This window comes from Mustela nigripes, chromosome 8 (genome assembly GCF_022355385.1).
Source record: "Mustela nigripes isolate SB6536 chromosome 8, MUSNIG.SB6536, whole genome shotgun sequence".
In the NCBI taxonomy this organism is placed as follows: Eukaryota; Metazoa; Chordata; class Mammalia; order Carnivora; family Mustelidae; genus Mustela; species Mustela nigripes.
This window is the reverse complement of record NC_081564.1, coordinates 91275209-91295586: the sequence shown is the minus strand read 5'-3', so window position 1 is coordinate 91295586 and position 20378 is coordinate 91275209. Positions and strand designations below refer to the sequence as shown.

The window sequence follows — 20378 nt, the reverse complement described above, 5'->3', positions numbered from 1 at the left end:
GGCCAGGGGCCCTGGTTGAGCTGCTTCCCTCCTCTGCTGGTCGCCCTGCTGTGTCCTTCTCTGCGGTCCCCACCAGCGCCGAGTGTGTCGGTAGCCCCGTTCCTGCCCGTGCTCCCCGCTGTCCAGCCCCCGGGGGGCCCTTTGCCTCACGCCGAGTTCCCCCGCTGCTGCCCCAGACCAGGCGGTCCGGGCCGAGCTGGAGGCACAGCCTTGGCAAGTGCAGGGTTTTTGGTCACCGCAGGCAGCGGATCCTGGGGGGGACATCACAGCAACAATCGCTGTCCCTCTGCCCCGTCCGGGGCAGACCAGGCCAGCTGTCCCCAGGGGCCAGTCTGGGGTGGCCAGTGGTGGAACGCATATGTTGTTCAGGGCCGCAGGGGGCAAGCCCAACTCTCCCCTCGAGGGGCGCAGAGAGCCTGGACAGGAGGTGCCCAGCAGCTGGGGGGACTCGGCCGGGCAGCAGGAGGAAACCCTGGGAACGACGGACATGGGCGGTGCTGGTCTCCCTTTGGACCCGCCAGCCTGGGGCTCAGCACCGTGCCCGGGGCCAAGCAGGACAGGCTCCCAGTGCAGCCCCCGCCGCTCCGTGTGTGCGGGCGCGTGAGCTCCGGCCGCGGCTGTCAGTGTTCTGGCCTTGCCCTTCCTCCGCAGACCCTAGGCAGGCCCCAGGCCCGGAGTCGCCGCCTTCAGAGCTGGTGGCAGCCACAGGAGCTGAACGCATGGCAGCCCACATGCCGCTGGACGGTGACCGTGCCTGTTGCAGCAGAACCCGACGTTCCCACGGGGTTTGACGGGACGCGGAGTCTCGTCATGTGGCACTGACCGTGCCCAGGACACACAGCGGAGAGACATCAGCACCGGCTCCGCAGCTCAGAGGAGGAGCCGGCCAGCTGACGACGCACCACCAGCGCGGGCACCCGGGCCTGGGAACGGTCCCTGGAAACTGGTCCAGGGAGGAAAGGAAACACGCTCGAAGTGAACGGAAATCAGGACAACTCAGCGAAGACGTGGAAGCTATAAAATTAAAAGAACCAAACAGAACATTTTAAATTAAAAAACACAGTAAGCCAGATAAAAATATACTTCGTGAGTTCAGTAGTGGAAAGCAGATGGCCGGGGAATGAGCCCGTGAACTTGAAGACGGATCAATAAAAATACGTTCTCAACAGCAGAGGAAAACCAGAATAGCTTCAGGGAAAGTGCGAGAAAAATCTAACATTGATGTCGTCGGAGTCTGGAGGAGAGCAGGGGTGTGGAGCAGACGAAACACTGACAGAATGTCTGAAAACTTCCCAGCTTTGATGTCAGATAAACTTACCGATTCGAGAAGTTCCTCAGTTCCCAAAGACGGACCCCGTCACAGTCTGCTAAAAGCCGAAGTCGGATGTTGAAAGCAACTAGGAAAAGAGGGTCTGTCGTACACGGTGTGGATTTTTAAAACGCAGAGTTACCAGCTCCCTCACAACAGAGTCTTAGAATGCCGTGTGAGCCAGAATCACAGGCCAAAGGGGACACATCTAGGGGCCTTTCCGGTCGTGGAGCGCCCGTCCACGGAGAGGCTGCACGGGGCCCACCAGGCTGCGGGCCGTCTTCCCCGTGACCATCCCGCGAAGCCTCAGGCAGCCTGTGTGCGGCAGGTCGGGAGGCCTCCCCGTCCCCGTCTGTGCTCTGTACGGCCGCGGCAGAGTGGGGGACGCAGGGCTACATCCTCAGGCGGGGAGTTCCAGACACGGGGGTCCTCACCCTGGTTTTCGGAGTGAGAACGAGCCTGGGGCTCAGAGGACTGTGTCCGTCTGCAAGCTCAGTGCCTGGATGCGTGGCCCTTGGTCTGGTGCTGGCGGCTCTGGCAGCAGACGGCGCCCCGTCTGCGTGGGGATCCCCACGCTTCTCCTTCATCTTCAACCCCCTTCCTGGCAGCAGCTCCTCTCGGACTCTGGTCTGGCTCACTTAGCTGGGAGGGTTCGGGCCACGGGTGGAAACGGGTCTGATTTAAATTTACTGGTAAGTTACCGGAAAACACAATAGTGCTTGTGCCGGTGCCTTGGGAAGCCTGGGTGCTCGAAGCTGTCAGGGGAGACATGGCTGGGGGACGTGGCTGGGGGACGTCGCAGGGACAGGTGCTCCCTTGCCATCCACTGAGGGCTGAGAGTCCCTGCCTGCCTGTGGACTGATCTGAAGCGCTGGAAGGGAGGTTGGCGTCGGCGACCAGAGACGGCATCTCCCTCCAGTTACCGTTTGAGGGCGGGGGTCTGGCCAGGCAGGGGTTCCCGTGACCAGGGGTTCGCTCTGTTGCTGCTTGTGGCCTCCAGTTTCGTCCTCAGCACGCCTGGGTGCAGATGGGGCTGCCCGGCCAGGAAAGGAAGCTCCTGGCTACAGGGCCCCCCCCCCAGGCAAGTCTCCCGAGGCCAGCCCGGCTCAGCCCGCCCGTCCCCGTGGCCAAGTGCTGTTCTCCTGCCGTCCCCACCTGCCTGGTGGTCCTTGGGATGCCATGTGGGAAGGGGTGGTCTCCCCCCTCCCTTCTGAGGCCACAGCATGCCTCCTGAGGGTCATAGCATGCACGCCGGCTGTCAGGAGGGACGGAACGCTCAGGAGGCCACGTGAGCCGTGCCACGGTGTCCAAGGTGTCTGCTTCCCTGCCTGGCAGCCGCAGGGCCTGCCTGTCCCTACGGCTGTGCATGCCGTGGCCTCACGGTGAGGACAGGAGGAGCGGGGGGGGACAGGTGGGGGCCTGGATGGCTGCTGACCGCCGGCTTGTGTCTCTGCAGCATCAAGATGGTGCTCATGTGGGCCAGCGGCGACACCTTCAAGACGGCCTACTTCCTGCTCAACGGCGCCCCCCTGCAGTTCTCCGTGTGCGGCCTGCTGCAGGTGCTGGTGGACCTGGCCATCCTGGGACAGGCCTACGCCTTCGCCCGCCACCCCCAGAAGCCAGCCCCCCACGTGGCACACCCCGCCAGCGCCAAGGCCCTCTGAGGTGGCGGTGGGACACGGACGCGTGGCCTCCGCCGTGGGCCCTGGCCCAGGCGCCTGTCGTCCCTGCGTGGCCAAGGGGATGTCCGGGCCATCGGGATCTCGATCAGCTCTGTGGGTCTCGGGTGGGGTGCCAGGGGCCTGGGGGCCAACATTCGTGCTCCACCCCGAGGACGAGTGTGAGTGGGCACGAGACCCCAGGGCTGGGCTGAGGCTGTTTTCCAGGTGATGGAGAAGCAAGTGTTCTCTTCCTTCCTCTCAGAAAACACCTGTCTGGGACTTGGAATGTGCTCACAGACCCAGGAAATGGCAGACTTTGGGCTGCTGCGGGACAGGGCTCCAGGAAGCCCCTCTGGGTCTCAGGCCTGCCGGGAGTCCCCGGGGCCTGTAACCGGGCTGTCGGCAACCCTCGGCCTGGGCGGGTGGGGGAGCAGGGGCACCAGGAGAGCCCATGCACCCGGCGCACAGAGCCTGGTCTCAGAATGGCCCAAACGTGGACATCCTGGAGACAGCACGCGCGCGAGGGAGACTCAGAGCAGGGCCCGGGCACAGAGAGTGGGCCTGGGGTTTGTACACAGCTAGTGCTTGTGGGAAGGAAGCCGTGAGGATGCACTTTACAAGTGCTTCTGGTGACCTGCCGGAGTCTGCCCTGTGAGGGTCATCTTCAGTGCAGCCGCGTCACGGGACTCAGGACTTGGCCCTCAGCTTGGCAGTGGGGCCCAGAGTATTCCGTGTGCCCACACACCTCATTTCTGCATTGGCCGCCTCCTGGGAGATGCCTGTGTGGACGCCGCTGGCAGCGAGGAGGCAAGCCTGTGCCGGCTGCATGCTGCCAGAGTGAGCTCAGGGGTGTTGGCACCAGAGCCTAGAGTTCCCCATGAGTCCTGGGGGTATGTGGGGGGCACAAGTGGCCCGTGTGTGCCCCCAGGAAAGCTGGGGGCCCAGGACCAGGTCTGTAGGGACACACCCTCCGCCGAGGACAGGTGTACTTACTGGTGTTCCCTCTGGGTTCTGGGAATCGCACGTGCCTGCAGCCTGCCGCCCTGGACGTCCATGTTCCAGGACGGGGGTGGCCTGCGAGTCAGGCGAGGGCACGTGTGATGCAGGTGTCCCCACGCTCCTCGGGCGTGGGGTGACGTGCCAGGGCGGGGCGTCCCTGGCCACATGCTCTTCCCCCCTCAGTTGTACAGGAGCATCTCTGCTGTGCCCAGCAGCCCTGGGCGAGCTCCCAGGTCCCGGCGCCTGAGTGTCCCAGCAGCCGTGAGGCTTCCCCTCTGCAGGGCGGAGGGCGGCCCTAGGGCGGGTGTGCGGGGGCAGCGCTGCTGTCCTGCTGTTCCAGCTGCTGCCTCCTCCTGAGCTTTGCTCACAAACGCCTGACTGTTTGAGTGAGGGTCCTGCTTAGTCACTTGGGCTGTAAGATGCTTTGAAAATGTTTATTTTTAAACACAGGGGGTGTCAGTAGCCGTAATTGCCTCCAGATTGAAGTGTCTCCCTCTGACTGCGGCCATGCGGCATGTGCCCAGCAAGGGGAGCACTCGGGGTCTCTGCGCTCTGACTTTAACCCAATAAACCGCTTGCGGATCCGTGTGGCCTCGTGAATGGAGTCCAAGCGGGCGCCCAGGACACAGTGAATCATGGGTCCCCATGGGTCCACACGGGTCTTCAGAGAAGGGGGGGTGCCCTCTTCTTGGGGTCCAGCTCTGCCTCTGTGAGGGGCAGGGACCAGACTGCTGTCTCGGTCCCCCCACACGGACATACCAGCCCCCCAGACAGACCAGCTCCCTAGACAGACCAGCCCCCACCCTCTGGACAGACCAGCAGCCCCCCTTCACCCCCCAGACAGATCAGTCCCCAGGGCAGACTAGCTCCCCGGACAGACCAGACCACCCCTTCCCCCCAGACAGATCAGTTCCCTAGGAAAGACCAGCCCCGTGGACAGACCAGTCCCCCCAGACAGACCAGGCTAGCCCCTCAGCACAGACCAGTGCCCCAGGACATACTGGCCCCCAGGGCCAGACCAGCTCCCCAAACAGACCAGTCTCCTGGGCCAGACCTGAGGGGCCACAGACCAGTCCCCCAGGACAGACCAGCGACCCCACCCCCCCAGACTAGCCCCCAGGGCAGACCAGCTCCCGGGACAGACCAGACCAACCCCTCCCCCAGGAAAGACCAGCTCCCTAGACATACCAGTGTCCTGGGACAGACCAGACCAGCCCCTCAGCACAGACCAGTGCCCCAGGACAGACTGGCCCCCCGACGCAGACCAGCTCCCCCGACAAAGCAGCAGGACCAGGCCAGGGGAGGCCCTGACCACCGAATGCCTTGAAAGGGTGAGAAGTCTTTTGTTTAAAGAAAGGCCAAGGGAAGTGTTTGAAGAAAAGTGGACAGTTTTGTCAAGCCTGTAGGAATGGAGCTGTGTGTACTGAGTGCTTCTTTTTTTTTCACGGAGACAATTTACATCTCAGGGCAAGGTCTCAGAAATATCAGAGATACGGTGAAAATACATGAAAATGATATTCTAAATTTTTGGATGACCCCCCCAACCCCTCCCGCACTGGCCCCAGCGTCCAAGAGTGAGTCTGGCCTGGAGCTCCTCCGTGTGGGTGACACCCACGTGGTCTCTCTCCGGCATCCGGCATCCCCAGCCTGGACCCTTGTCTTGCTCTGAGGGTAGATTTTTTTACTTTCTTTTTGATAATCAGTTCGTTAAAATTAACTGCTAATTCTGCATGCAGTAAAAATCCCGACGGCGAAATGAAGAGCAGTCAAGCACGCAGAGGCGTCTTTCGCCATGAGCCCATCTCCGTTCTTGAAAAGTCACCTGTGGCCTCTTTCTTTGGTTCCACTCACAGCCGCCGGGTGTGTGAGAAGGAGCTGGGGCCCCGTCATCACATCGGCCGGCGGGGCACAGGCTCCCGAGCCCCACGAGAAGTGGGGCTCTAATCAGAGTAGATGAAGGTCCCTTTCCGCAGGCTTAGACCTCCGATAAAGCTGTATGGCTTTTCCCCTCAGCAGGATAGTGGCGCGACTGCCCTGGCTGCTGGTGTGACACGGTGCGGCTCCCTGCGCTGACCCTCCGAGAACTTGGAGCCGACGGAAGGCTCAGTGAAGCCGGCCCGTCTCCATCTGGGCAAGAAGCAGCCGTGTGTGCATGTGTGCATGTATGCGTGCGTGTGCGTGCGTGTGTCGCAGTGGGACGCCCACAGTGGATGACCCTGCAGAAGCAGGAGCCCCCCCCCAACTGCCCACCACAGATAGCTCCTCCAGGAGCTGCCAGCCAAGGGGCAGGGAAGCAGAGGGTGCGGCCTGCGGACACGGGTGGCCGCCTGGCATTCGCTATGGTCTGGGAATTTCTGGGCCAGGGAATCCGAACTCCGGAGGGAAGGAGGAGGAAAGAGGGAAGCAATGACCAGAAGAGGAGGATCAGTCCCCCCCTCCCTCCGAGTTAGGGCTGCGCTGGCCAGAGGGACATGCAGTGGGTACCTGGAAGGATCCAGGACCCCCACCCCGAGGTCGCCCATGGGATGGGGTTGGGGGGTGACGCGCTTCTATTCCTGAGGAAGCTCAGGAGGAGTGGCCTCTTGGGGGCCACAGTCGCGGCCACCCCCCAGGTGCGGGGACCCCGGCGTGGGCGGCTGTGGCGGGCCCCTGCAGGCCGTCCTCGGTGGCCGGGGCCGAGCGCGCGCTGTCCTCGCGCAGGGCCGGCTCGGGGCTGGCGGCGCGCCGCCGCTGCTGCTCCTTGAGCTCTGAATAGGAGCGCGAGAAGGTATGGAAGATGGACGTGACTGGGAAGGCCAGGAGCAGGATGCCGCTGAGGATGCTGCCGAGCGCCACCACCTGCCCGGGCAGGCTGCGCGGCACCATGTCGCCGTAGCCCACGGTGGTCATGGAGATGACGGCCCACCAGTAGCAGGCGGGCACGCTGGAGAAGTCGCGGCGCGCGCCCAGCTCGCGCTCGGCCAGGTGCACCAGCGGGGCGAAGAGCGCGGTGGCCACGCAGAGGAAGAGCAGCAGGAGCCCGAACTCGCGCGCGCAGCGGCGCACGGTCAGGCCGAGCGAGCGCAGCCCCAGCGAGTGGCGCGCCAGGCGCATCACGTAGAGGACGCGCAGCGCCCGCAGCAGCCGCAGCGCCAGCCCCGCGCGCTCCAGCAGCGCCGCGCCCGCGCCCGCGCCCCCCGCCGCCAGCCCCGCGAGCAGCGACACGTAGAAGGGCAGGATGGCCAGGAGGTCGATGACGTTGAGCGGCGTCCGCAGGAAGGCGCACTTGCTCTCGGCGCGCAGCGAGCGCAGCAGGAACTCGAAGGAGAACCAGGCCACGCACACCGTCTCCAGCACGAAGAGGCTGCGGCACTTGGGGGAGCACTCGCCCTGCAGAGGAGAGGGGCGGGGTGCGGTCACACCCGCGCTGCCCTTCCCCCACGCGCCCGGACCCTCCTTCCCCATGCGCGGGGGCCGGTTTCCCTCCGAGGCTGTCACCTGGCCTGGAGCTCAGCCGACCCGCTCCCCGCCTCCCCAGCACTACTGGTGAAAGTCATTAAAAACAGCCATTAAAGCCTCTGGAAACGGCAAACGGAACATCTATTCGAGCAAAGCTAAAGAAATTCATTTAGAAAGGCGAGAGAAATACCACCGCCCCAGCTCAGCGAGGAGACCTGCTCCAGAACACAGGCCACGTCCCCTAGCTCCCCAGGGCAGTGCAGCTTCGAAGGGGGCGCCTTCTCCCTCCCAGTCCCCACTTCTGCCCTACCCTGCTCTGAGAACACTGGGGTCCCCGCCTTGCCTGGGGTCCTGGCTTGTGCTGGTGGTGTTACGCCAGGAGAGGCAACCCAGAGGACCTGAGCTGCTCTGACCCCCTCCCCCCAGTCAGCTCAGTGAATGGGGGTCACCAGAGAAGCCAGGCACTGTCCCCACCCCCAGTTCCACAACTCCTGGGGCAGAGGTTTCCCCGGGGGGAGGGGGAAGCAGGCTCCTAGAACAGCTCATTTCTTGCCAAAGAAACTGAGTTCATTTGTAACTAAGTACGGAGTCCTTCGACCCCAGGGTGTTCTCATCATTGGACACTGTCGTGAAGGAAACTGGGCAGAGAGTCATGGGGTTTGTCCCAGGGTGACCGTGGGTGTCCCCAAGCTGTGGGTCCCTGAGGGGCAGCATCGGTAATCCCAGTGTGCGGACGTGTGTGTGCACGTGTGTACGCGTGCATGTGTGTATCTGCACGTGTGTGCGCATGTGTATATGTGCACATGTGTAGCCACATACGTGTGTGCACGCGCATATCCGTGTGCATGTGTCTGCGTGTGTGTGCGCGAGTACTTAGTATGTGCACGTGTGCATGTATGTATCTGCATGTGCACGCACACACACATGTATCTGTGTGCATCCACGTGCACATGTGTGTGCACATGGATGTGTCTGTGTACGTGTGTGCATGTATGTGTGTACGTGTGTGCGCATGTATGTGCCTGTACGTGTGCGCATGTGTGTGTCTGTGTACATGTGTGCACACGCACGTGTCTATGTGCGTGTGCGCATGTATGTGTCTACGTGTGCACATGTATGTGTCTGTACATGTGTGCGCATGCATGTGTCTGTGTACGTGTGTGCGCATGTATGTGTCTGTACGTGTGTGCGCGCACACGGAGGACAAGGACACCTGCGCTAGAACAGGTAACAGGAGCGAAGCCCGGAGGAAAGGTCCATGTGACCCAGCGTTGCTGCCCTGCGTCTTTCCAGTAAGAAACCCTGGAGCGGGTGTGGAAACCGTAAATCATGATCCCTGCCTCAGAAAAGAATCAGGAAACAGAAGCGACATTTGGGAGGACCAGATGCCGGAGTTTGGAGAAGCACCGTTGTGGAAATGTGCTCACAGACCAGAGGAAGATCGAAGACGTGGAACTCGGGACGGCAGCCCGTTGCACAGATGGGGCGTGCAGGCTTTTCCGTGTGCCTAGCTGCCGGCAGGTCCTGGTCGGGCCTGCCTTTGACCCGGAGCTCCCACCTGGCCAGAACCTCCCGGGGGCTCAGCAAACTCCCCAGACTCAGCGGACGCTGGCGTGCACTCGCAGACCCCCTCTCGCTGGAGGGGAGGTGACCTGGGGGCCTTGCACTGCCCCCCTCGGCCTGTGGGGACAGACCCTCACGCCCGCCCAGTTCCCAAGCCTGCTTCAGGGAGGGGCCGGCAGGGCTGCATCTCCACCCCCCATGGACAGCACAGGGCTTCTCCCCAAGTGTGTCCTACATGTACAGACCCTGATTTATCTCAGTCTTCAGGAACCCGGGCCTCTGGGGCTCCCATAGACCTGTCTCCGCCATGCGCCGCCGTCCGGTGGCTCGCCTCCCCACGAATGAGCCGTTGGGGCTCAGGACCTCCGCCGCCGTGGTCATCGCCTGTTTTGTGCCTGGAGATAGTGGGCCGGCGCCGCGGCTTATCCCGCAGGCTCACATGCAGACACGGCCCGGGTGCAGGTCTCTGGACACAATGTGGCAGGTCTGTCCCCAGACAAAGGCAGTGGTGCCTCCGCCCAGAGGAGGGGTTTTCAGACCCTCTACTGGGGTGTGCGGACAACATGGTGTAGGATCTTCAGTGGCCTGTCGTCCCACAAGGCCCGATCCCCCCAGGGTCAGGGGTGGTGTGGCCAGTCCAGAGGCTTCCCAGCAGTCACCCAGCTGCAGGTCGCAGCGGTGCGACTGTTTTAGAAAGTCCGGTGGTCTCGCTGCTGCCCTCGATTCCCAGACAAGCAGGGGCTTTAGCCCAATTGGAGGCGCCCAGTCTGCGGCATGGCCTGGGGTCCCGAGTGTGTCCAGTCTGTGCCTTTGTCCCTCTGTCCCAGAGCTGGCTCTGGGCCCCAAAGGGTTAGGAGCTGCTGTGCACAGAGCACTCAGGGGCTCCTGCCCCACCTGTGCCCTCGGGGGTACCTGGGCCTGTCCACCTGTTCCCACCTGCCAGCCTCACCCCTCCAAATCCAGGTTCCCTGGGGATGCTGATGACACGGGGCCACTTGGCTCTTCGTGCAGCCGGCCGCTGGCTGCTCCCCTCCCTGTGGAGGCCATTGTGAGGGCTGGCGGGCTGCGCACACCCTGGGGCATCTGGCGATCACAGATCCTAGCAGGAGGGCTCCTGAGGGGTGAGGCCTGGTGACAGGACCGTGCACGGCCAGGGAGAGCAGCAACTGGGGCAGCAGAAACGCAGCAAGGACGTCTGCCACTCCCCCTTCTGGAAGGTTCCTTGGGGCCAGCGCCAGGATTGTGCGGGGAGATGCGTGGGAGCCTCCACCAGGCGGTCTGTGGCATTTGCTCCAGTGGCGCCGGGAACACGGTGACCCACGATGCGGCTCCGGCCGGAGTCAGCGGTCAGGGGCTCCCGGGGACGGCACCTGCCGGCACAGGCTCCTGCGAGCAGCCTAACCGGGCATGCGGCCTCAGAAGGGCGGGTTTCCGGGGCGGGCGCTCAGCCCTGAGGGCGGCCCCACGGCTCCGTGCTGGAGGAGACAGAAAAGGGCCCTCGGGTCCCTGAGGGCATTCACAGCCCGGGGGGGTTGGTGGCGGGGCTCGGCGCTGTGGGCAGAACGATACTTAAACTTTAAAAAGAAATCTTTTAGCCACTTTAAAAATCGGAAATCACATACAGAAATTACTGCAGCCCTGTGACTTTCAAGTTAAATTCTACTGGAAAAACCCCGACAAGAAAGTACTAAAAGGCTCCCAAGTTTCTTTCCTTCCGCCTCCACCCCCTCTGCCTCGTTCCTGGAAAGAGTCAACGGTGTAGCCAGCGCAGCAAACAGTGAGGTGGTTTCGCAAACAAGGAAACACAGGATTATGATATGATCCTCCAAGCCCATGCCTGGATGTTTACCCAAAATAATGAAGGACAAGGACTCAAGCAAGGGTTTTGATACGGGGTCACGCCAGCGTCCGGCGCCATGGGCCGGAGGGTTAGCAACCCGAGTGTCCACAGACAGAATGAGAAGATGTGGCGTGCTTGACAGGGAAATACTACTCAGCCTTCAACAGGGAGAAATTCTGCACCTGCTGCGACACGGGCGAACCTGAAGACATATGTTCAGTGACAGAAGTCAGCCACAAGCCTAAGTCCGGTGGGATTCCACTTGTGTGAGGTCCTGAAGGAGTCGCAGTCATAAAGACAGAGGGTAGATGGTGGGTGCCAGGCGCTGGGGGAGGAGGGGTTCGGTTTAATGGGGGCGGACTTCCAGTTTGGGAAGATGAAAAGGTTCTGGCCGTGGCGGTGGCAGTAATGACACAACGTGTCATCTGCACTTCGTCCAGATGCTGGTCGGCTCTGGGCAGGTTTCCCCTGAGACGGCGATGAGCGACACCTGCTCTTTACTCAGCACCTGGTCTGTGCGGGAGGCCAGATGCCCCACAGGTGTCTGTCCCCAGGCAAGGGGCACACACGACACAGTCCAGCATGTGCTCACCGACACTGGGATTCTTCCTCTGTAATCCCACAACTGACGGGACGAGGCGGTGCCTGGCCAGCATGAAGTGATGTTTCAGGAAGTGGGGGGCAGGGGCTAAGGGGCTCGAACTGGGGGAGGCACGGAGGCCGGTGGGCACCCAAGGACTGTGCAGGGGCCAGCTGGACTCCCGAAAGGACATCAGGAACGAGGCAACCCCAACTCCTCCGGTGTCCTGACTCTACTATGTAAATGGGTCCCCTCTGCGTACTGCCCGGGGTTACTACAGTTCAGAAAATCCAAACATGGCAAGTGGCTTTTTGAAGCAGAATCCGAAACCGGAGCTAAGACCCCTGGAGGCGACGGCTCAGGAATCAGACACCCAACGGCAAAGGGAACCGACCTCCTAAAATTCATGTTGAAATTGACTCTGCCGTCAGGGTCGCCAGGCTCCTGGTCAGCCGGCTGCTGTTTCGGGGGAGGACACTGGCCTTCATCTCGTCACTGTGACTCTGGATAAGGGGTGACCCCACCACCTGTGCTCCAGGCTGACCTCCTGACCTCTGAGGGGCTCCGAGGCTTTGATCTCGAGCTCTCTGCCCAAGGAAGGTGCTCCGAAGCCTCGGTCCAGCCCCTGGAATGGGAAAGCTGGGGACTGTGGAGGGTTTATACCCTCCCGAGAAGGAAACGCTGGAATGCTCGACTCTGCCCTCCAAACGCCGCAGGACCCTCTCGTCTCCCAGTGCTGCTGCCCCAGACAGCACACACTCCAGGCCTTTCCGGAATGTCCCCTGGGTTTTCCACCACGCATTCAGTGCATAAATGCTGACACACGTTGGGCAACATCCAAACTGGGAACATTTCTGGCCACATGTGCGGGCGTTCTCACAGACCAAACGGGGACAGGGTGTACCACTGCGCCCAGCCCCTCAACACAGCCAACCCTGGGTATGTCTGAGCAGACCCAGGACTGGCTCCAGTGCCCCTCCTGAATGTGAGGTCGTGTCCCCTTGGTTCAAGACCCAGGACTAGAGGCTAGAGCACACGACTCCCTAGGCCTTTATGATCCCGCATGTTTGGCTGCAAGTCATCGGGGGCTGCTGGCCTGCCGGCTGGAGAGGCTCCGGGAAGGGCTGCTCACCGGCTGTCTGATCCCCGCCCAGCCACCTGGCTGACGCCAGCGCCTCCTCCAGAAGGCTCACTCTGGGGGCTCTGGACCAGAGCAGGAGTGGGCCGGATCCTGGGGTGTCAGTGCTGGACGCGGGAGGGGTTCCGGAACCAGCACTCAGCTGGCTCTCCCTTGGCCTAGCTGCCTCCAGGTCCCAGCTGTCCCCACCCTCTGGCCTGGCCACAACCAACCTGCACCAGCAGCCCCTCCGCAGGCCCAGAGGCCCCCCACGCCCCGCACCCTGGGGCCATCGCAGTCTGCGCCCCCCTCCCCCATCCCCACTGCACCCCCCCCATCCCCCACCGCCGCCCCGCTCACCCGCTCCTCCTCCGCGCGGATGTCCGGCATGGTGCTCAGGCAGAGGCCGACCGCCGTGGCAGCCACGAAGGCGACGGACACGCAGGCGAAGAGCTTGCTGGCGGGTCCGGAGCGCGGGTCGTCCAGCAGGTCCCGCAGGCGCCGTCCGGGCCCCGCGTCCCCCGGGCTCCCCGGCGGCACCGCGCGCGCCTCGGCCGCCTCCTCTTCGCGGCGGCGCAGACGGCGCAGGCAGCAGCGCTCCAGCCGGGCCTCGTCCGTGCCCCAGTAGGCCAGCTCGTCGCGGAAGGCCAGCGCGCAGGGGCCGCGCAGCAGCCGCAGCTTGCCGGCCCGCAGCAGCGCCACGATGGCGCGGAAGGCGCACGGGCTGCGGTCGAAGAAGAACTCGTCGCGGCTGGCGTCGTAGTCGTCGCACACGCGCAGGACCTCGTCGCGGCCGCGGCAGGCCCGCAGGCGCTCCAGGCGCGCGAGGGGACAGCGCGCCAGCGCCGCCCAGGCCAGGCGCACCCTGCAGCCGCCCACGTTGATGATGACCACGCGCCGGCCACTCGCGGGCTCGGGGAGCCGCGCCATGGCCCCGGAGCCCTGCGGGACTCGGGTCGCAGCACCTGCAAAGGAACGGAGGGGTCAGGGCGCGCGCGGGGGATCCAGCCTGGGAAGAAGCCGGATTGTCCCACCTGCACGGAACCGCGGAACGGACCCCTTCAGCCCCCGCAGGCCCGCTTAGGTGGTGCCCTCCTGTCAATTCACCTCCCCGGGAGGAGGGCAGTGGCCAAGGGTGGGCCACCGACCCGACGCCCCGCAGGCTCACCGGCGCCTCGAATAAAGGTCAAGGGGGAAAGACAGAGGGGACGTTTTCATCAAGCTGTGGGCGGTGGGCTCTTGGGCTCTGGAAGGGCAGCTGGTGGCTGGAAGTGAGAGGCAGTGATCAAGGTTGAATCCCGTGTGCACTCGGCCATCAGCCGCACGGGGCGAACACGTGTGCCACACACCTGACACGGAGGACGTGGTTCCTTGGCATTCCAGTTTGGGGGACAGAGAGCCCAGCACCCCCAGCTGCAAGGTGGGGTCTATAGGAGAAATAAGAGGGTGCTCTGGGCACCCAGAAAGGTCTGGAGAGCCAGGAGAGCCTCTCAGAACCAAGGAGTTGGGGAAAAATGGAAGTTGTGTTGAAGGAGCGAGGTTTCTCTTACTGGAAAGCAGTCATCATTTGGGTCCCGGGAACTTGCTGCCAAGACTTCCTGTTGCTCCCCCAAATCAAAGACTCAGAGGAGTGCAGAGCTCTGAGAGTTCCCTGCCCCACCCCCACCCCACCTCCCCCCAGGCTCCCAGACAGAACCTCCTTCCTGAGGTCACAAGGCATCTGCTCTCAAAATGGCAGGAAACAGCAGCGATTTGTCAGGGAAGACTTGCGGGGTTAGCGTGTGGCCCTCACGGGGACACGGTCCCGAGTGCCCAGAGCCCCGTGAGGCTGACGGGCGTGGACCAGCGGCTGCAGCTCCCGGGAAGGTGCTGAAGGTCCCATGCCCCAGAGGGAAGCACCGCACACCCTCCCCCGGGATTGCGGAACCTGAAGCAGTTTCTGCTGGGAATACCGGCATCCGGTCTCAAACGAGGGACAGAGAACTAACCCAGCTTACGTGACACGCACGTGTGGAAGCCTGTCTGGGCTGCCCGGGGCTTCGGTCTCTCCCCCCCCACACACACCCCTTCTGAGTCACATACTAAGTCCGTGGAACAGGATGAGGGAGTCGTTTTGTAGCTAAATCAGCTGCGTGCTTCCAAGGGCCTGTCAGTGCGCAGGGGTTGAAAGATCTGGGTAATCTGCCAGACCCCGGGACTTCTGGAAACCGTTTTTCCAGAACATACATGTAGAACACACATGTTCCACAGAACATGCCAGAACGTACCTGTAGAAATAGAAGTACTAGTCACCGCTCACTTTACAAGTGTTCTCAGTCAACTTCTTGCTCACTCGGGAGGCCACACTGTCACTTCCAAGCACCTTGAACACATCCCCACTCCCAACACAAACACAACAGTCCATAAGCGCAGCTGGTTTTAAGAGGACGGACGGCTCAGTAGAAAAATGAGCAAAAGCCACAAAGTTTACAGGAAAGGAAAAAATAGCCTTTCCACATAGGAAGAGCTATGCAGCCTCATTCATGACCAAAGAGCGCTCTCTGGTCCCCACGAGGCAGCGCGTGGGAACGGGTGAGGAAGTCTGATCTCTCTGTTGTCAAGCTGTGGGGTCTGTCACACTCGTTCCCTCCTCACAGACCGTCAGTGGGTCCAGCTGTTCTGGCAGGAGCCGAGGGTGTGAAGCCCGGGGACCTTAGCTAGGCCACGCACTCAGGAAAAGGGTAACCTAGAAAAAACTCCATCTGCTGGTGTGGGAAGACCATGAGATTTCTGGGCTGGCTCTGGGTGTAGAATGAGAGCATGGACCTCAGCGTCTGCCGTCACAGTCGTTTGGGGCTGGGATTTCGGTCTGTGAAACTCCCAAGTGCAGATACGATCGCGCACGGAAGGTGGTTTCGGGTTGGCACTGTCCCCACGGCCCGTGTTAGAGCCGCACACCCTCCGTCCACAGCTGTGGTTCTCAACCTGACACACGCGGCGTTTGGCGGGGCTGCGGCCACTGTTTGCTGGTGACTGACAGCCGTGGGCGGAGAGCATGGGGGCTGCTGACCCTGGGATGCACAGGACGTCCCCAGAACCCAGGGTGGGAAGCAGCCCAGATGTCCACAGTGCCACGGCTCTCGCGGGCCAGCTCTCGCGTCCAGCCTTGTGGGATTCCCACAGTCGGAGCCTCAGTGACGATGAAATGACAAAGCAAAATTATGAAACACACAGGGTTACAACCCTCAGAGCAAGAAGCGGCAGGCACCCGAGGGGTAACGGAGGGCCCTAGGGTCTTTAGATAATAGAGCTTCCAAACACACACAAAGATGTGGAAGAAGGGGTTAGACATCCCGGAGAAAGACCAGGTGGAGCGAAACAAGAAACAGCGGCCCTGGGCCCACCTCCCCCTGGACCTATCTCTCCTGGTCCCCAAGTCTCCCGGGCCCACGTCCCCGGGGACCCATGTTCCCCTGGGCCCCGGGTCTCCCTGTTTCGTGTTCGCCTGGACCCCACCTCCCATGGGTCTGTGCCCACACTGGGTGGACTCCTAGCTGTCCGTGCCTGGGTCTCTGTGCCTGCGTCCCCCTGGCCGCCGGGGGACAGACCAAAGATGCTTGAGGCTCAGCGTCTGCAGGGGCACCTCTCACTAGGGCAGAGAGGCGGGGGTCAGAGGCCCCCAGAGCTCCCCAGTCCTGCGAGGGGCCTCCCTGGCTGACCCACTCTGCCTTCCTCTCCTGGTCACTCGGGACTGGTGCTCCTGGGGTGGCTTCCTGGGGAAGCCTGGGGAGGCTTCTGCGTCGCTTCCTCCGGTCTGCCCGAGGAACTGAGCTCAGACATCTGGGGAGTGTGAGGCTGTGTGTGTGGAGCCCGCAGTTCCCAGAACTTTAAAGAGCCAGAAAGATGCAAGGAACAGTGTCTAGAAGAGAAGGTCATCAGCGGCTTCATGTGTGCGTGCGCCCGTGTCACCAACAATGACTCAAAGCCTCTGATGCATCAGGCTCTTACATTCTGGAATGGAACCTCCTGCTTCTTGTAGGGAGAAAAGGGACTTAGAGCCACTATCTTGGGCTGCTTGACTGAGTTTTTCTTTCTTTCTTTTTTTAAAAAGATTTTATTTGCTAGAGAGAGACAGAGAGAGTGAGCGCAAGCAGAAGGTGCGAGGGAGAAGCAGGCTCCATCCCAGGACCCGAGATCAAAGGCAGACACTGCACGGACCACACTCCCCAGACGTCCCTCGACTGGGTCTTGCAGAGAAATTACTGCTCTTTTATGACATGGTCTCTGAACCTCACAGTGCCCACTTCTGCCCTGGCGATCACCTGCCTCCCCCACGTAATCTGTCCAAACTGGGACGCTTAGAAGGCACAGGGTGCTGTGAATGACGGCGGGGCCAGAGTCAACTGCGAGGGATGTCACCCTGCCCCAGAAGGGCAGAAGTGGGGTCCCGCAGGGGGCCTGAGTGGGGGCCGGCACCCGCTGGCCTTCACGCCCCCATGGTCCGTCTCCCAACTACTCCGGGGACGGCTGGTGTGACGGCTCTCAGAGTCCCTAAGCACCTCTCTTAGCCATGCCTACAGAAACCAGGACCAGAAGAGCAGGGTGGGGTGGGGGAGGGGGAGGAAGCCTGGCCGGGGGGGGCACTAGGAGCCGGGGCGGGGTGTCTGCGGACAGGGACAGCCGCTCCAGTGACCGTCGAGGGCCTGCTGGGTCTAGGAGTGCCATGAATCCTTTGTCACGGGTGGGCACGGATCCTTGGGGGCAGGTTCGGGGGCTCACTTTGCAGACTGCAAACCGTGTATCCCGGGGCGGGGTGCGGCTGCACTGCGGGGTCAAGGAGCCGGGGAGCTTGCCGGTCCCCCACACCCCTTCCCTTCTGATTCCTGCTGGTTCACCCAGGACGCAACAGGCCCTGCTAACCTGTCTGCCTCCCTCCGTTTGTCTGGGATGGTGTTTGGCTGGGCTGGGAGCTCCTTGGGTGAAGTGGGAGCCCACAGCGCCGGCAGGCAGAGCCACATCACCCCAAAGCACCACTGGGATGCGAGAGAGAGCTCCGTTCTCTGTGTCCCGGCACTTCTGCCACGGCCGGCCGTCCCCTCGTGCAGCTGCGAGCCCTCCCCTCCGGCAGGGGTGTGCCTGCCGCTCGCGGCTCCTTGGCAGGCAGACACCTCTTGGTTCCTCCGGACCTAGAGAGCCCAACCGTCCCCGAGGCTCCTCCTGGTGTTCCTCGAGGTGACGGGAACCTGACTCCTTCTCATTTGAGAAGACAGTGCTTCTGAGACCGGAGAGCGCTCCCCTGGCATTCCGTGTGTGTTGTCGGACGGGGAAGACGACCCCTACCTCCTCGCTTTGAAGTCCACGTGTATTTCCGAACGCGCATAACAGGGCTCCGAGCTAGCGCATCTGGGGCCATGGGGCAGTGGGGGCTGGGCTCTGGGTGAGGCCCAGATGGCGGGCGCTGCTGGGGTGCTCGGTGGCTGTCCTCGGGAGGTGCTTGGCCAGGGGCGCTCCGCCACACCCTAACCCTCACCCTGATGCTGGTCTGTGATGTCACACGAGGAAGCAGCACCCGCGACCTTCCGCCCACGTCCGCACACACACTCCCAACGCCATTTGGGAACCGAACGCCATTTGTTCCCTGTGCGCAGCTCACAGATTCCCGAGGGATGAGGTCTGAGTTGCCCTCTTCGGGCATTTTGTATGACCAGACACATAAGGTCGGGAGTTGGATGAAGAGGACCCGTCTGTCCGGAGGCTTCCCCGGAGCGGCGTCCGCCTGTGGGAAGGAACGCCGCATCTGGGCGCAGAAGGGAGTGAGTGCACGCGTGTCCCCGACCTCCTCGCCGTCAGCACAGAGCCAGCAGCAGCTCCACGCCGGCCGGTGGCCCCGATCTTGCGAACTTCTGAACCCCTCCAGGCAGACGCCCGTGTCTGATGTTCTGGGGAATTCTTGACTCGTGTGGGTGGGCGCAGTGTCCACCGCTGAACGCCTCTGGTCTGAGCCTCCGTCCTCTCCCGCTGGAGAGCCTCATCCTCCCCCGGCCGGTCTCCCTACTTGCCCTGCACCCAGCACGGCAGCCAGGGAGGCTCGCGAGGCCTGGCAGTCAGCCTCCGACCACATCTCCCTGCTGTCTGCTCCCCGGACGGAGGTCTGGACCGTGCGGTGTCCCCCCACCCCCGACGCCCTCCGGCTCCTCGCCTCCCTTGAGATCCGCCTCCGTCTCTCAGCTCTCGCCACACCGCACACCCCGGCCTTCCCCGGCTCCGGCCTGCCGAGGGCTTCCCTCTGCTCCCAGGCGAGCAGGCAGTGTGCTCGCTTGCTTTAGCCACTGGCCGTTTTCTTTCTGCTGCTGCTGGGACAGGGGCTCCGCGAGGGAACGGCTGCCATCAAACACCCCAACACGGTCCCTGGAGTGTGGCGGGTGGTCAGGTAGTCCTCGTCGAAGGGACAAGCTAGGGACGCATGGGCCTCAGATGTTACCGGCCCATGTGCCCCACGTGTCGCGTGGCCCCCGATGGGTGGCAAGGCCGGCATGAGTGTAGCTGGGGTGGGGTCTGGCCCGTGGCCCAGCACATAGGAGGTTTCTGGTGGACCTGGTCCGGGGGCCCAAGAACACAGCCCCTGTGATTTCCCCTGAAAAAATGGCCAGAGCCTGCGACCTGAAGCAGAGGCCCAGGAAGACCGAGTCAGGCTCGGCAGGCCAGGACGGCGCCGTGGCTCTGCTCCCGATCGCTCCACTGACTGAGCCAGCCAGGGCCCTTGCACCATGTAGCCTTCATGAAATAAGAGTTCGCTTGTTCATTTAAGGTGGGCAGAGGGAGAGCAGGAGGGAGAGAAGCAGAGCCCCCACCCAGCGTGCAGCCCGGCGCGGGGCTGAGGTCATGGCCTGAGTCCGAAGCAGAGGGGGAGGCTTCACGGGCGGAGCCCCCAGGTGCCCCTGTGCATGGGCCTCGCACGTGCGCTGGAACTCTCCATAGACCCGTCGTGGTGTTTCCGAGTGTTTCGGCGGCTGGTTGGGACCCTGCGCTATGTGCACACGACTTGTCCGCTCCACAGCTGGCGCGGAGCACGGTCCCCGACTGTCCCCTACATGCCTGCGCCACACCCGGTGGACAGCTGTCTGCGGTCGGTCCTCGAGGGGCTTTAGACGCACATGGGCAGCTGTCCGGTTTTCTTTCCTGCCGTCGGACATCGCTTCGGAAGCCCCAGGCGAGCAGCAGAGCCGCCGCGTTCGCCCGTGCTCACACCCCACCTTCTCCCCCGGGGCCCCTCAGCCTCTGCCTCTCCCAAGAACTTGCAGTCAGCGTGTGCTGGAGGGGACAGGTCTGCTGGCAACAATTCTCTTAGTCCGGGTATCCTGAGAATGTCTTGACTTCACCTCATTCCGGAAGGTGTTTTTGCTGAATGTGAGATTCTGAGCTGATACGAATTGTCCTAAACTGAGCCCTTAAATCTGGTCTCACTTCCTCTGGCCTCATGGCTTCCGATGAGAAATTTCCTGCCGTTTGAACTGTTTCCCTCCAGGTAAGGCACGTTTTATCTCTACCTGTTTTCCAGATTTTTAGTTTCCTGGTTTTTAGACATTTGACTATGGTGTGTCTTGGTGTGGACTTGCTGGTTTGTACCGTTTAGTACTCAGTCAGCTTCTTGAATCTGTAGACTTGTGTCTTTTGCTAATTTTTAAGTCGTTATTTCCCCAAGAACTTTCCGCCCCGCGGTCCTTCCCCTCCCGGACTCGGACGACGCGATGCTGGCTCTTGTCACGGCCGGAGGCTCCGTCTCTGAGCCGCCATCCGTGTTACCCTGTCTCTGTCCTCCCCGTCCTTCAGGTGGCCTGGCTCGCCGTCCAGACGCCTTCTCACTGGTGCTTGAATGTATCCACTGCGTCTTT

At 62.4% G+C, this 20378-nt stretch overlaps 2 protein-coding genes across 5 annotated transcripts in view; one reads left to right on the top strand and one right to left on the bottom strand.

Moving 5' to 3' along the window:
• The window catches only part of SLC66A2 (solute carrier family 66 member 2), a 47055-nt gene extending 42637 nt beyond the window's left edge, over nucleotides 1-4418 (top strand). For both annotated transcript variants that reach the window (XM_059409869.1, XM_059409870.1), the window contains one exon: nucleotides 2766-4418. In XM_059409869.1, coding sequence (XP_059265852.1) covers nucleotides 2766-2973 — 208 coding nt within the window. In that variant the 3' untranslated portion in view covers nucleotides 2974-4418. The remainder of the gene's footprint in view (nucleotides 1-2765) is intronic.
• Nucleotides 4419-4683: 265 nt separating this feature from the next.
• Nucleotides 4684-20378, bottom strand: part of KCNG2 (potassium voltage-gated channel modifier subfamily G member 2) — a 42425-nt gene continuing 26730 nt past the window's right edge. For all 3 annotated transcript variants that reach the window (XM_059409867.1, XM_059409866.1, XM_059409868.1), the window contains exons 3-4: nucleotides 12868-13472; nucleotides 4684-7338 (exon numbers count right to left, since the gene is read on the bottom strand). In XM_059409867.1, the coding sequence (XP_059265850.1) occupies nucleotides 6535-7338; nucleotides 12868-13437 (1374 nt within the window). In that variant the 5' untranslated portion in view covers nucleotides 13438-13472 and the 3' untranslated portion in view covers nucleotides 4684-6534. The remainder of the gene's footprint in view (nucleotides 7339-12867; nucleotides 13473-20378) is intronic.